We start from the raw sequence: 16,050 nt of genomic DNA on the forward strand, positions 1-16,050 counted from the left end.
TTCAATAAAAAGGAGAAGAAAATTAAAAAAATACTAGCTTTGAAGAATATTAAATTATATAGGAAATATTAATGATATAATCAAGTGACGGGTAAGGTCGCAAAATTGTGTATACACACCATGGTTCCAGCTCAGTAAAATATGTAAATTTTGTTTGTGTGTTTATTACACAATATTATACAATACCACAACAATCTGAACAGTGGTTATTTCTGAGTTATGCTAAATGTGATATTTCATTTTTTAGACTTGATATTTTTCTTACCTTTTCTGACAGCATGGATGGACCTGGAGAGCATTATGCTAAGTGAAATAAGCCAGTCAGAGAAAGTCAAATACCATACAATTCCACTTACCTGTGGAATCTAATGAACAAAATAAACAAAATAGAAGCAGACTCATAGATACAGACTGGCAGCTGTGAGAGGGAAGTGGGGTTGGGAGACTAAAATAGATAAAAAGATGAGCCAAAAAAAAAAAAAAACCCAACAACAACTCATAGACACAGACAACAGTATGATGATTACCAGACGGAAGGGGGTGGGGGGAGGTAGGAGAAGGTAAAGGGGGGATGAATGGTGACGGAAGGAGACTTGACTTGGGGTGGTGAGCACACAGTACAATATACAGATAGTATATTAGAGAAGTGTACCTCTGAAACCTATATGGCCCTGTTAACTAATGTTACCCCAATAAATTCAATTAAAATTTAAAAATAAAAAGATATTTAAAAAATATTCTATAATGAGTTAATATTATAATTTAATCTTTAATGAAATTAAAGCATATGAAGAGTTCAAAATCTCAAAAATTATAATAGCATATTCACAGATATTAATCTCTTGCTTATTCTCCCTTTTTCTTGCTGCACAAAGCTAACTGCTTTCAAATATTTTTGCTCTAACAGAAAGAAGTAGTAAATCTCAGTAGCCCTGTATGTGTTAAATTGTGGAGCTGCAAAATAATAGGGATATAGAAATACAATCACATAAAATTTAGGCATTTATTTTCACCAGGAAAGAAATAGAAAAAGCTGATAAGGAAGGAAGGGTAGTCATCTATCGACACCATTTATATAATAATATAAAATTAAGTATTCTTTCACCAAAAAATGTGATATAACTCAATTGGGATGACTGGGGAGAAAGGGTGGGTGAGTGTTACAGAAAACCAACGTATAATGGCTGAGATGTAAAAAAAAAATGAAGGAATTGCAAAAAGAAATAGTTATTTAGAAATGCGTTAGCAAAGAAAAAAACAGCTAGCAAATTTAAAAGCAGTTTCTTTTTTAAGTTTTCTTACATTCTTTGAAAGTTGTAAAAGGAACACACACCTGTGGTTAAAAAACAAATCAGATGGCATCATTTGCCATGCCATTCTTGCTGACTTAGATCTGCGCTTATTTTTTTTACCTAGCTTGTACTGTGTATGTTTTAATATTGTGAGCTAGCTAAAAGTCATCTTGGAAGTAAACCGGCATATTAGTTTTAACAAGAATTGCATTCCTAACATCTAGAAATTAGGTTTACATCGACTTGACCATATATTCCAGCTTCTTACTGCTGTCACCAAAGGTCAAGTATGGTTCTGCAGGGCGCTGTTCTGGGTCTGGCAGAAGTAAGGCCTGCTTGAGTGTTGTTGGTAGGGTGATAATATGGGTGTAATAATTTATAGTTTTAATTTTTAATTTTGACATTTCACTTAAAATGTCATAGGGTGTGCTTGAGTGTGATATTGTCACGGTACAGGATTACATGCTTATGATTTTGTAATAAAAGGGTTTGTAATAAAAAAAAAGAGGCGTTATTTGTGCCGGACCCCATATATTGGATTGCTCCTGTTGTGTTTTAAACTCGTAACCAGTAAACTCTCCCTTCTGATCTTCTGCAGCCTCATCCCAATGTCTCCTAGTCATTTTAACGTTTTCCTTCTGTCTCTCCCCATACTAATTTGTGCTCCATCCAAGTTATGTTCCTTTTCTTACTACACTTGTTTTAACCTTTGAGGCCCATAATGTCATTTAGTGTTTCTCATTGTCACTTAGAATAAGGTGTTCACTGGGCTCCGCTTCGTAGGAACAACAGACGAATGCCTTCCTTGCTTCAGGGAATGCAGCCTCAAGTGCGGTGTAAACCCATCTGACCCATCCGCGTTTCATTGTGTCACATGGGCCTCCGAGCCTGGCACCTGGCACCTGGCCACCTTGGCCTCTCTCCTACCTGCCCTGAGTATGCACCTTGACAAGGGAGATGAAGGGCTTTTTTTTTTTTTTCCCCAGAGTTCTGGGGATTTTCATTTTTAAGTAATCTGACACTGATTTCTTAAGGATCCTGGTTTCAAGAGGGTTTTTTTTTAACACTTTCTTTATTTTTAGAGAGAGGGGAAGGGAGGGAGAAAGAGAGGGAGAGAAACATCAAAGTGTGGTTGCGTCTCACACACTCCCTACCAGGGACCTGACCTGCAACCGAGGCATGTGTCCTGACTGGGAATCGAACCAGGGACTCTTTGGTTCTCAGGCTGGCACTCAACCCACTGAGCCACACCAGCCAGGGCAAGAAGTTTTAAAAGTCGATGGGCATTTCACTCTCCACAGTTTGACTATATTTCATTATCTTAACTGGGCCTGCACATGGGGAAATAGTTTGTTTTCCCTGACAGCTTCCAGCTGAGCCCCAGAACCCTCATTGCAAGTAGATGTCTAAGTCTTGGAGTAGTTCTGGGAAATTCGCAGGGCTGTGCATGCACAAGTGTTCGTGGGAATATGAATAAGACAGTCAGAGCCTAGGTTGCAAGTAGAAAAACACAAATGTCTCACCAAGCTCACCCATTTGTGGGGACCCGCCTGTGAGGAGAGACCTAGCGGATGAGGAAAGCAGACACGCTCATGCAGCTGAGTGTGTCCCCTGAGCGGGAACGCAGGTGTGAAGGCCCAGCTTCACCAGAGCCAAAGTTGGCAGTGCCTCCTGAAGGCTTGAGCCTGCAGCTTCACTTGAAATTTGCTTTAAATCCATCCCGTCCCTCACTAACCCAGTACATGTGAGGTTGGATTCATGTTCCTAAGTCTTTCTTGATGTGTCACTTTCCTACTCTCAGATCTTCAGGGGCCTCCCCAGATTTACCCAGGACCTCTTATTTCCAACCTCATTTCCTGTGACTCCCACTGCAACCAAGCTGATAGCCTGGCTATCCTTTTTCTAAAGCCAGCATGGTATATGTCCCTCCCCACCTTCACCCACCGTCCCCTCCTCAGGCTCTTCCTCTACGTGTCTGGTCACACACCTGGGTTCTATGCCACGTTAGCTGTGTGGCCTACATCAAGTGACTCTTTTCTCTGAGCCTCTCTTTCCATATACGTATATATGAGACAGACAGACAGACAGACAGACAGAACTAGAAGACTTCTTCATGGGGTCTCTTTCAATGATATCATCATGCGGGTCCGATTCTGCCTTAGCTTTGTCCTTGGCTGCCCTAGGACACAGGGTCCTTGTCTCTTTGATGTCTCTACAGCATTGAATAGGATGCTATGCCATTCATTGTTTGGGATTGTGGTTAACATTTTTTATGTCCCGTCTTCAACTGCTTTTTAGCGGATGTGTTTGTAAACTGAGAAAGCCCCTTAGTAGAGCTCATTCTTTGCCTAGGATGTGGGTGAGGGAGAGGACTATTGAGCATGTTCTACTGCCTAGAAGCTGAGGAGAGATGGGAGTTGAGTAAGCTTTTCCCTTAGGCCCCTCAATGGGAGGATGAAATGTCTTTTTGCAAACAGGGCGCATACTCGCATCGGGACTGACAAGAGAATTCCTTCTGGGCTGCTGGGAGGCTGCTGCACCTGCGCCTGTGCTGACTCTTGGGCTGGCCTTCCAATGCCATCCTTTCAGCATGCCGGCCTCCTGCCATTTAGGGTTGGGACGATCCCTTCATCTGTCACTGTGCATTTCAGGGCCCTGTTTGATTATGACCGGACTCGGGACAGCTGCCTGCCAAGCCAGGGGCTCAGCTTCTCCTATGGTGACATCCTGCATGTCATTAATGCCTCTGATGATGAGTGGTGGCAGGCAAGGCTGGTGACCCCACATGGAGAAAGCGAGCAAATTGGTGTGATCCCCAGTAAGAAGAGGTGAGTTGCTGTGATCATGAGGGAGGCCTTCCTCACCCTCTCCTTGGTACTGATTTCTTTTTCTCTTTTGTTTCTTTCTCTTCCTCCCCAGCCCCCAACCGATTATCCTGTAAATTTTCTTGAGAGCAGGGGATATGCTTTGTTGTCCCTTTTTGGTAGAGAGTTGGTGCTCAGGACATGGTTATGACCCACTGAGCCAAAAAAGTAGCCACTGGGCCTGCTGCAACCCACTGCTGAGACTATGCACTGGCAGTAATAGGACTTGTTTCTGACCCCAAAACAGGGTGGAAAAGAAAGAAAGAGCTCGATTGAAAACCGTGAAGTTCCATGCCAGGACGGGGATGATTGAGTCTAACAGGGTAAGTGGGGATCCCCAAGGAAGTCGGCCAGTCTGTGAAGAGGAGTCAGAAGCTCACAGTCTGTGTGGTGGATAAGAGAACTGGGGACCACCAAAGAATCCCTGTTTCTCAGGGGGCTGGCTCTGTCCTGTCAGCACACTGACTGCCTTTCCAAGAGCAGAGAGGGCGCTGAACCTCTCTGGCTGGCCAGTGCCCCTTCCCCCTCGGTAACTGGCTGTTGAAGATATGGTGGAGTCAGACTGTCTGCAAGGCTGACTGGCTCCAGGCACGTGAAACCACAGTGGGTATCTCCCTGGCCGCAGACTCTGTTGGAGCTGTAGGGACCCTGAACCGAATCTGGCCTCGCCATCCAGCCGGGGATGGCAGCCCCAGAGCTCGGACTGGCTGCCCTTCAGACAAAATGAGGCACGAGGTCTCTTGCCATTCACCCCTGTTCTTCCGTGAGCTTCGCAGGCCAAAGAAGTTCTCCGGCGCGGTAGAGGGAAGAGAGACACGGAGTAGGTGACTCTGTGTTATCAGTGGCACCTTAGGGCATGTGTCCAGGACGCTACAGTGACCCTTGTGCTTTAGGAAGTACCAGTGAGTGCTGTGAGTCCGCATTAGGTAGAACCCTCTAACATCCCCACAACATTTTCCTGTAAACATAATTTTCCTCTCACATCAACTTTCATTTAATCTCATAGACTCCATTTGTGAAAAATGGTCTTTTATTTAGCTCACCATTGTCTCCATTTTAGTTTTTCTTGCATGCTTTAAAATCCATTGTTCTGTTTTTTTTTCTTCTGTCCTTCCCCTCCATCTTCATGTTCTTTCACAGTCGATCAAAACGAAACGTAAAAAGAGTTTCCGCCTCTCTCGAAAGTTTCCATTTTACAAGAGCAAAGAAAACATGGCCCAGGAGAGCAGCATACAGGAACGTAAGTAGCAGCAGGGCACAGAGAGCAGCCGGCGCACCGCCCCGCCCTCTTCCTCATCGGCACCTCCCCTCAGGAGAGGACTGGGAAAGCGTGTGTGTGCTGCTGTGTCCATGTGTGCATGCGCGCGCGCGCCCCTGCTTGTTGGCAGAGTCAGGGTAGAAATGGTTCTGCACAGGGAGACGCTGGGGCTTTTTGGCCAGCTCCTCACTCTGAAAGGGTGTTGGAGGCTCAGAGTGGAACTGGTTCCCGGGCTGGCCTCCTAGGAAGCCCCGGGCGCTGGTGTGGGAAGTGCCAGGCTGAGCTCTGCCGTGCTGGCGACGAGCAGTTCTCGGCCATAACGTCAAGGTTTGTGAAACTGGATTTTGAAGAGAACCAGGTCTAGGGACTCAGGGTTGCTCTCCTGGCTTCCTCCTCTTGTGTTTTCTTTCCCTTAACTTCACTCATCTGTGTCAAGAGAAGAGCCTTTTCTTCGCTGGATGCCTGGAGTCAGGCTTGCTTCTTGAATCACACACACGTGCCTCTGCACACAGGATGTGCACAGGGCTCTCACAGACCCCGTGTCATCCCAGAGTGATTACATACAGAGCCCGGTTTTGGGATAAAGTCCCTCCTCCTGAAGCACTTGACCCAGGAGGAAGATTACTCAGCATTGTCCAAATAAAGATTTATTGAGAAACACAAAGCTCCTTTGGCAGTAGAGGCCATATTGCTGTGCTAAATGAGCTTTTTATGAACCAATTTAATTCTGAGAAGTGGTCATATGCCTCAGAAATTTATCGCTCTGACCTAACCTTCAATACCAGGTCAGGCTGGAGAAATAGTTCTCACGTGGCTCATGGTGAACGTAAACCTCTCTTCTGCCTCACAAGGAGGGGTCTTGGGATCCTGGACTATCGGGACTGGCTGGAGACTGGCTAGTTGTGATAGGAAGTGTCCTTTTTCTAGGCCAGCCTGACTCACGGGCATGATACGTATAGGTCATTGCCGTCTGTGGTGCTCGCTAGTAGACACAAGAATACCCTCGCCCAGATGCAGGTTAGGCTCACTGTCCTGGGCAGTGCAGTCAGAAGCACTAGGCATAGCTGGCTCTGCCGGTGAGCAGTAGGAGACAGTCACCACAATTCACCAGATGAGTCCCAGAACCTCCACGCTGAGCTTGGAAGAGTGCGCTGCCGGTGGCCCAGCTGGCAGTGCTCATCCTCTGGAAGCTGAGCTCATCCCCTGTGGTCCACACAAGTCAGTCAGCCATGAAGGCCCCACCTCAGACTGCATTGAAGCTTCCCCCTAAGGCTTTGGACAGAGTGAATCAGTATTGGGGGAAGCTCCTTGGGGCAATGACAGTTCTGCCTGCCTACCCGCCTCACGTAGGGGTTTGTCCTTTCCTGCACCCGCGGCGGAAAGCAGTGACTTCAGGGGCAAAGCAGAGACCTTTGCTCTGTAACTACAAATTCAGTCAAAGCGCATGCTCCACATCTTGGGGAGTCGCCTGCCCTGTCGGCCTATAGGCTGTAGACCACCTCAGAAAGGTTGTCCACTTCAGGGCCTTCTGGCAGCCAGTTGGGCCCACAGGAAATCCAGGTATCTGACCTGGGATGTTCTTTCTGTAGCAGAGTTCTTAACCTCACTGTAGCTGTAGGTCTTCATAGTATTTCATACTTCTGTCACTAATGCTCACCTGGCTCTGTATTCTTCCTTCCCCTGTCTTTTTTCTCTCTTTTCTCTGTTCTTCCCAATTCCCTCCGTCCCTCCCTCCCCCACCCCTCCCTCCCTTCTTTCCTCCCTCCCTCATCCTTTGTCCTTGCTGTCTGTGAAATCAGGACTTCCCTGGGTTAAGTGACGATTATTATGGAGCAAAGAACCTGAGTAAGTCAAACTTACACACCATTAACTGTGTTTTTGGCATGAGTGGAGGTGCTGGGGTTGGGGTTGTATGGGGCATGGGTGAGGGCAAAGGGTGAGGGGAGGACCGTGTTTCTGGGAACTCCAGTACCACAGCCGGAGGAAGTACGAGTGGCTATGAATGTCACACTTTGGCTCTGGATTCCTGCTACCCTAATAAAAGCCTCTCCTTCATGTCTGTGTTTTCCTCTTGTGCCCTGACGTGGTGGCGAGTCCACCACGTGGCATCCCACCTTATAAGTGAGGTGGGCAGAAAGTGCTTCTCCAGGGTGACCGCTCAGTTCATCTCTAGCATATTGTTGAGGTGAGGGGCACCCGCTGGTTGGAGTCTTCTCCCAGTGACCCAGCACTAAAGAATCAGGCTTTAGAATGAGCTCTTTCAGTCCCTCAAACTAGGGGCAGGAGGACTGTGAAGCCCTTTACCCAGCGTGCATCTGGGATCTCCCAGCAGGTCCAGGGACATCAGCAAATAAATGCAGGCCAGCTTCCGCAGAGCGCCTTGAAGGGGCTGAGCTGGCATTTGTGGACCGTATCTACGTAGGGCTTTAGCTCAGGAAACCCCAGGCTGACTTCTTTTCTCTGACACTAATCCCGGAGTGGAAAATGATGGGACCTAGGTGACAGGGCCTTAGTGTCCCCACTACACAGGTGCACATACATGTGGCCATGCCAGGCGGCTTCTCTCAGCCCATGTTCTCCTTCAATAAGTACTAAAGGCATGAAGGTAAAACCACTTCCTCGGGCAGGGGGTGAGGTTGCTCAGGAACCAGCCATGGGTGGTAACTCAGCCAGTCCTTCCTTGGGGGGCCACAGCATATCACGGTCTGCAACAGTGTCATCTTGGCTGAAACGAGCAGTGTCTCTCTCCATAGTCTGTTGTGTTCATGTTTCATCTTCATTTGCCTGTTGTCTGGGGAGCGCAGGGTTCTGTTCGGGCCACACTGTGCCTGGCGCCTCCTGCGAGTGTGGCTGTGCCCACGCCCAGGTGTGGGCGGGCCCCAAGGGTCTGAGCAGGGAGGGCCAACCGGTCCTCCAAGTGGTGTTTGTTGTCTGTGTTGTGACACGTCTGTCTTCTGGTGGATGGGGGCCATGCCATCCTAGGTAGTGGTGGCAGGAGGGCTGTGGGTCCCACCATTGCTGCTTTGTGACTGCTCAGCCTGGCCAGTGCTCGGCCTCGTAGTTTGGCAGCACCATGCAGTTGTGTGCTTCGGGGCATCTGGGAGGGAAATTCAACAGCAGCCCAGTCCCTGGACTTTTCTTTGCTACTGTCTCTGCTTCTCCTTTCCTATCAGTAGCCTTGGGAGATGCATTTTGACAGGATTTGGAAGCCATCCAGTGTCAGTTTGGATTCAGATGAGGAGGATGCTGCCCAAGAGTGGGAGGCTTGTCGCGTATAGGGAGGGACTTGGCAGATCAAGAGGGCTCTGGGGACTAGGGTGAGGTAGCCAGCGGCTCAAGATTTTAGTCATGCCTCCCGCTTGGTAGTCTGGATGTGGCAGGTCTCCTGTGGCCTGACGTGGTGGACAGCTCAGTGTCTCGCTCCTGGAGCATCTGAGTTTCGTGCCGCGTGTGACCTCTCAGTGGTGTGTTCTGAATCGGAGTCTCTTTCTTGTTGGCTTGCAGAGGGAGTGACATCCAACACCAGTGACAGCGAAAGCAGTTCCAGTAAGTGTGTGTCATTCTCCCCCATGTCATGTCGCTCCACCACGTGTCCCTGCCACCCTCATCCCAGCATTGCACAGCTGCCGTCTCTGTGTGGAGGCTGGTGCTTCTTTCAGCCATGCACACGTTCAGAGCCTGGACATGCTGTCGCCATTCGGTCCTTCTGGGACGGGGCTTAGGCCGTGGATTAAAGGAGGGTAGAGGCCCTGCAGTCCTGGCTGGAATTCGACTTAAAATCCTCCCTGGGGCCCCGGAAAGGGTGAGCTGCCAGCAAGTAAAGCTCTGCCACAGGCATCATGGGCTGTAGGTGCTGCCAGTTCTACAGATTTGCTCAAAGACCAAAAGAAAAATGGCTCCTGTGGACGTTGTCCTGAATTGCCTTGCCAGGTCACCACGACCTCGTGGACTGAGGCTGGGTGTCCTGGCCTTTTAGCCAGGTTAAATGATCGGGTAACTGCCCCGCTTTCCCTCAGAGATCTTGTGACGAAGCCAGAGAAGCCACAGCGCAAACCCCATGAACTTGGGAGCACTGGCCTCTCGGCAGTCGCAGCCGGAGGCCTTTGGCTCAGCGGAAGCCTGTGAGCGGGTTTCCTGGGCTTGAGGCAAACATCGCCAACTTCCCTGGCACTGCCGCCCCCTTCTTTGGGACCTCCAGGCACCTAGCACAGAGTGGCTTGGCAACCATTTTAGGAAAAGCCCATCATTGCTAGGGTGCATGGAGCTCCACCGGAAGGAGAGAGCAGGCTTGAGCATTGCTCTTAAAGGGCACTGGGGACCTTACTTAGTCCAGCCTTGTGCCACTTTTCTGGGTGCTTGTTCTAGGGAAAGGGGAGTAGATAGACCCTTTAAAGGCCAAAGCGAGGCTGCAGCTCTGGGGACCTGCAGGAGCGTCCTGACTCCCCGGCCTGCAGACAAGGGGACAAGGGTATTGTTATCTCGACCAGTTGAGGCCTCCCTGTAATTCTCACCAGAGCACGAGGGCAACTGAGCACAGCTGACTGTTACCTGTGAGAACAGTTCCTGAAAAATTGGGGAGCTTTCTGGGGCAGGCTTCGTGATTTCTGGGTCATGTCCCTTTGCTCAGCTATATTTTGCTGAATAAGAGCACTGCTGGCTCCTGTCCTGGGGCGCTGAGGACTTCCTGTACCTTTTGGCCAATGGGAAGCAGACAGGCCCACGAGGCAGGTGTGAGCAGGCACAACCCGCCCAGGCTGTTGCTGGCACAGGTGGGACTGAGGTGAATGGTGGAAGACGAGGACATGGAAGCAGATGAGGAAGTGCTAACATGTCTCCTTTTTTGTTGCAGAAGGACAAGAGGATGCTATTTTGTCATATGAGCCAGTGACTCGGCAAGAAAGTAAGCCCTTTTCTGAGAGTGTTGTCCCCCAGCCAGTGTAGCGGTCATGGGGTTCAACGCAGGGGTGGCTGTGGTGGCAGAGGGAAGAATGTGGGGGAGCAGGAAAGGGGCGTGCAGCCCCCGGGTGCCTCTTCCTCTTTCCCTTCTTCCCAGTGTCAGAGACGGGGTGGCCTCCTGGTGCACTCCCCCTGCCCCGCCTGTGCTCGCTGCCAGGGTGTCTTCTGAAGGCTAGGGCAGGTTTACAGGGGTAACAGAGGGCGAATTCAGTGGCTGTAGCTGCTGCTAAAAGGGAGGTTCTGGTCGCCTCCCTTTCGGTGGCTGCTCTGAAAAAAACCTTGCTCAGCTGCTGGTGCCCATGCAGAGATTTCTCCTGAATCTTCTGGAAGGAGAGATGCTTCAGGTTTCAGATTTGCCTCAGGCTTAGATATTCTCAATGTAAAGGCTCTTTGATGTCTTTGTAGTTAAAAGCCAGCAAATGGCTGGCGACATTCCGCCCTGAGAGCTGGCTCGGAGCCTCAGGACGCTGGGCAGACTGGCAGGTAGAACAAGCCTCCGTTGGGGACCTCACTTACCATCTTGGCGTACTCTCTCCACAGTTCACTATGCAAGGCCTGTGATCATCCTGGGTCCCATGAAGGACAGAGTCAACGACGATCTGATCTCAGAGTTCCCACATAAATTTGGATCCTGTGTGCCACGTAAGAGCCCAGGAAGGCTGCGGCTGTGTGGTGTTGGTGTCCCAGGATTTGTCGCTCTGATGTGTTACAGAGAGGGTGTGGGGCCAGGTGGCAGGGCGCCATGGGAACAGGGTGCATCTCATACCCTCGAAGAGATGAGACTGCACTCAATTCCCCCAAACCTGATGGGATTGGGTGGGCTGAGGCGTTAGAGTGGCCCGCTTGCCCCCTTGGAGACATCTGAGTGCCGATGGTCAGGAATGGTGAGACGTGGGGGGCCCACCCCCATGGGTGTCCGCGTGACCTGTTAGGTTCTCTGGCTCTTGTGCCACCTTTGGCATCTGGGCCGGGCCTTGGATTGGGAAACCCCAGTTCAGTGGTCTAGGCAGAGCTAAATCAAATAGCCCCCTGTGTGTGAGACTTGGGGTTAGAGGACGAATAAGTGAGACAGACTTCTTCCCAGCTGCTTTTCCCCACTGATCAAGCCACTGGAGTGCTCGCCCAGCGCCCAGGTGACAGAGGACCAGGTGGGCTCTTTGGGCCCAGGGCAGGCCATCATCCTTGGGCTACACACACAGCCATTTTCTTTCTTCCTTCAGACACCACCCGGCCTCGGCGTGACAATGAGGTGGATGGCCAGGACTACCACTTTGTGGTGTCCCGAGAGCAAATGGAGAAGGATATTCAGGATAACAAGTTCATCGAGGCAGGCCAGTTCAATGACAATCTCTACGGGACCAGCATCCAGTCCGTGCGGGCAGTTGCAGAAAGGGTAAGGACGGGGGCTGGCCCTGCACAGTACGCACCGCTCATGGGGACACAGCTGCCCCTGCCCGGGTTCCCCTGCGCCCTTCGTGCTCCCAGCACGGGGCCTACCGAGCAAGGCCGGGCCTGCCATGCGTGGAAGTGTCTGCCTGTCTCCTCCACGCAGCTCACCCCAGAGGGCCACCGGCCTGAATAGGGACCCCACTGCAGGCCTGGCCTTCTCTGGGTAGTAGGAGCAAAATACGGAGCCTGGGTACCTCCGAGGCAGAATCTTTTAGGCCTCTCCGGGTTCCCCCCAGGGGCATGTTGAGGTTGCCACTGGCTGAGTGCCAGGGGTGGGCTGATGTGGGTCGTCGCTTTTCCAGGGCAAGCACTGCATCTTAGACGTTTCAGGCAACGCGATCAAGAGACTGCAGCAATCACAGCTTTACCCCATTGCCGTTTTCATCAAGCCTAAGTCCATCGAAGCACTTATGTAAGTATTCGCTGAGGCTCAGAGGCCCTCAGACGGGCGACAGAAAACGGATGGGTGGGGCTGCCGTCCACCCTGAGGGAAGCCCAGAGGGAGGTGTGCGGCCAGCTCTGGCACCGGAGGGCTCTGGTGTGAGTGCCCGTACTTGCGCTGTGTTCCAGGGAGGGCTTTTACACCTAGAAGGTTTGAGAAAAAGCGCAGCCATGAGCAATGTTGCTCTCGGGCAAGTGGGCCAGATTGCCATGGAGCCTGAACTAATTCTTTATATTCACCAGACACAGTCTCATTTGCTCCTATCCTCTTCTGTCTTTGGTAGGGAAATGAACCGACGGCAGACATATGAACAAGCAAATAAGATCTACGACAAAGCCGTGAAACTGGAGCAGGAATTCGGAGAGTACTTCACAGGTAAGGGGCCCGGCTGTGCGGTCCGAGCACATGGGGACAGCCGGCGCCTGTTGTCAGAGGGGCTCCCCGAGGCGTAGGCCCCTCGCACAGAGCTTCCGGGTGCTTCAGAGCTCGTACCTTGCCAAAGTACCCGCGTGGCCTGCAGCGTGCCACAGTGCTTCAGCCAGTGTATAGTATTCACCACCATCGCCAGACCCTGCCTTAGACGGCTTTGTTCTTTTCATCTTCATGTGCCTACTAGCATGCGGGCCCCCTGCATTTCTTCGGTACCCCCACATTCAGGACTTGGCCTTGCGCGTGTTAGGCGCTGAATAAACGTTTGTTGTCGATGATGATTCCTTGGTGTGGTGTTCACGTTGTCAGCGTGTGTATGCGCATGACTGCAGAGATCAGTACCTCAGGGGCCGGCTACGGGTCCATGTACTGTCGCCGTGCGGTGACAGGGATGTGCAGGCTGGTGTAGAGTACAGCCTAGCTGGGTTGCTACTAGGTTAACTGGGACAGAATCCATAAGTGCCATCTCCTCCCTGGGGTTTCGGAGCCCCCTTTCCTGTGAGCATGTGTGTCCTTGTGTGCCAGGCTGACCTCTGACAGAGAGCAGATGTGACAGCCCTAGGAGCACCACCCCTTGCCAGAAATTGTGGCTTCCAGCTCTTTCTCTGGGTAACCGGGATTTCCCCAGCCTTCTGGTTACAGCTGCGAGCTGTGGTGTCCAGTGGGCGCTCGGTCAAAGTCTTATGAGCAATACATTTTCCTGTTCGTTGCTACTTAATCTCTGCAGATTGATCTCAAGCCCTGGGCTTGGAGTGCCTGCCAGTTCCCCTTGCTGTCCTAGGCTCACAGATAGTGGCCCAGTGACACTGGTCCCCACGGCCCTGCGGGCGCTATGGGTGCTGCGGGCACGGCTCCGCGCTAGGCTTGTTGGGTAGGCTTGTTGCGGGTTGGCGGGTACTGTGGGCCACAGTAATAATTCTGTTTTTCTCTTCCCTTTAGCCATTGTACAGGGTGACTCACTGGAAGAGATTTATAACAAAATCAAACAAATCATTGAGGACCAGTCTGGGCACTACATTTGGGTCCCGTCCCCTGAAAAACTCTGAAGAAGCCCCTCTGCCCTTTCTCCTGTGAACAGAAGAAACCAACCCCTGTTCCCTCCTCCCTCTTCATTCCTGTCCCCACGGGGAGAACAAATGACTACTGTTCTTGCCCCCTTTTTTAGATATGTCAAAAAAAAAATTGAGTTTTCTAGTCCTGTTCTGTTTTTTTAAATTTTCGTTTTGTTTGAGTTTATTTTGGGGGGGATGATGCCATCTCACTCATCACGTGACTGTGCCCATTCCTGCATGGACCTTTCCCAAGCACTAGCACAGGTGCAAATCCATCAGAGTCATTGTTTCCATAACAGTCAAGCAGAAGCGAAGAGAAGAGAGGAGGACTGATGGACAGACAGGCTCTGGACAGCTGCACGGCTTTGAAGGGAGCTCAGCGCAGCCCGTGACCAGGCGCTCCGGGCACCTCCGCCCATCTGCTCTGCTGTCATGCGGCTCTGAACGGTGCAACGCCATGGCGACAGAAAGTATCTTATTTATATACAGATATATATATGTAATTTATCTAAAATATATAGAAATTATTATATATATATATTATACACTCTCATATAATATATATATATATCTCACACACCTTTGGACTAGAAAATCTATGGAGACTTCATCAATGGTACTGTGTTATTAGAGAAATGCTTTAATTTTCATATTCCAATCAGATGGCATCTTATATCCCAACTGGTTGGGGAGGGATTGAGAGTGGTAGGAAGTGCTGTACCAAGGGCACGCGCGCTTGGTCATTCTCTTGAGAGCTGGGGTTTTCTCCGGAGGGGCCAGCCGGAGGCCTGCGAGGAAGGGCTTTGGCCTGGGGTGGGGGGGGGGCTGCACACCTGACCGTGAAGCTGCTGCTGCCGTCACGGCGCAGCCAGTGCTGTGTATGGAAAGAGAGAATGGCTAATGATGCTCCATATTAAATTGCCTATTGTTTTATGCCACCTGATGTGTCTGCATGAGAGATTTCCTTTTTGTTCATTTTTAAGCTGCTGTTAAACCAAAACCATGTTGTGCTACTGTGTCGGCCTTTTCATTATTCCCAGTTTTACTTTTACTATTTAAGTGAATGCGTAGAACCCAGTTTGACAGTGTCCGAAAGGCTTGTGACGTGGAGTTGCCGGGCCTTGTGGGCCCGAAGGTGACCCAGTCTGCATGAGCGGCGGCGCAGGAAGTGGGGGCTGGGGAGCACCAAGTGCAGGACCCAGGGCTGCTTATCGCAATGTGGCCCTTTACTCCCTTGCCTGGGACGTGGTGGGCTCAGCTGAGCCCCCTCCATGGGGCCCCCCGACAGGGACAGGGAGTTGCTTGCCTTCCAGTTGTGTGCTGGGACAGCGGGACAGCACCGAGTTTGGCCAGCCCTCTAATGAGAAGTTTGATTTGGTTTTCTGCACAGCCGCTTCCATAGGCCCTACCCCGACCCCTCACCAACAGCTGGTAACTTACAGCTTCTTCAAGGAGGATGCAGACTTCCGTGCTCTTCGTCTGAGCTGTAGAGCCAAGACTCACTGGCGAGATGTGAACGCTTGTTGCCCTTTCCCACAATGAGATGGCGGTGATTGTGGGCAAGGGAGTTTTGCCTTGACCACAAATGCAGGCAACAGCTGTGGCTCAGGCCCCACCCTGCTGGGCTCCTTTGAAGCCACCATGCCTCCATCACCTCCACAGTGCGGGCATGACACAGCGGAGAGAAGTGTAGACGCGCTCGGCCCCTTAGGGTCGGCTCTGTTGTTTCCCAGGCCACTGTGATATGTCTGAACAGTGCGAATGACGCCATGTTGAAGACACTTGGAGTGCTGCCAGCCAAACTGAGGAAGTTTAGTAACAGTTCTCCCACCAGCACAGTGAGGGCGGCTGTAGGGGGCGGGGCCCAGGATGAGGGTAAAGAAAGGGCAGCAGCCTCACCTGGGCAGCGCGCTGGGTGGAAAGCAGCAAGAGGTGAAGTGGCGGTCGATTGGGACTGGTGAGGAGGGGCGGGCCGGGCGTGCCAATTTCTCTGATGTGAAGTAAGTGATGTAAATGGGGACGATGCTCAGCCCTCTGCCCCTCCCAGGGAAGCAGAGATTCCAAGTAAGCATGACACTAGTTGGTTTACCAGTGTTCCTTCCAAGGAGACATATATTTTTTAATAAACGATAGTTGCAATGAACTGTGGCTCGGAGACCTTCTTGAAGGAGGTGGGAAGGGAGGGCCGGAGTCGTGGCAGTGGGGACATGTAGCAGACCTTTGGGGGCCAAAAGGCTGACTGGTTAGCATCAGCTGGCCAAGTCAGGTGTTCCTCTGGATGGTTCTAGACCCCTATGGACATAGCTGG

General features: G+C 51.0%; 1 protein-coding gene across 7 annotated transcripts in view; it reads left to right on the top strand.

The window, feature by feature from the left end:
* The window catches only part of DLG3 (discs large MAGUK scaffold protein 3), a 53,296-nt gene extending 37,455 nt beyond the window's left edge, over positions 1–15,841 (top strand). For 3 of the 7 annotated variants that reach the window (XM_054574267.1, XM_054574273.1, XM_054574274.1), the window contains 10 exons: positions 3,944–4,120; positions 4,404–4,479; positions 5,297–5,396; positions 8,919–8,960; positions 10,264–10,314; positions 10,911–11,012; positions 11,591–11,763; positions 12,122–12,231; positions 12,545–12,636; positions 13,630–15,841. In XM_054574267.1, coding sequence (XP_054430242.1) covers positions 3,944–4,120; positions 4,404–4,479; positions 5,297–5,396; positions 8,919–8,960; positions 10,264–10,314; positions 10,911–11,012; positions 11,591–11,763; positions 12,122–12,231; positions 12,545–12,636; positions 13,630–13,736 — 1,030 coding nt within the window. In that variant the 3' untranslated portion in view covers positions 13,737–15,841. Of the gene's footprint in view, positions 1–3,943; positions 4,121–4,403; positions 4,480–5,296; positions 5,397–7,213; positions 7,260–8,918; positions 8,961–10,263; positions 10,315–10,910; positions 11,013–11,590; positions 11,764–12,121; positions 12,232–12,544; positions 12,637–13,629 lie in introns of all 7 variants that reach the window. The other 4 variants (XM_054574269.1, XM_054574270.1, XM_054574271.1 and 1 more) reach the window with 2 other exon arrangements.
* Positions 15,842–16,050: the final 209 nt, after the last annotated feature.

This window comes from Pteronotus mesoamericanus, unplaced genomic scaffold (genome assembly GCF_021234165.1).
Source record: "Pteronotus mesoamericanus isolate MK-2021 breed Mesoamerican mustached bat unplaced genomic scaffold, CSHL_Meso_final contig_256, whole genome shotgun sequence".
NCBI lineage: Eukaryota > Metazoa > Chordata > Mammalia > Chiroptera > Mormoopidae > Pteronotus > Pteronotus mesoamericanus.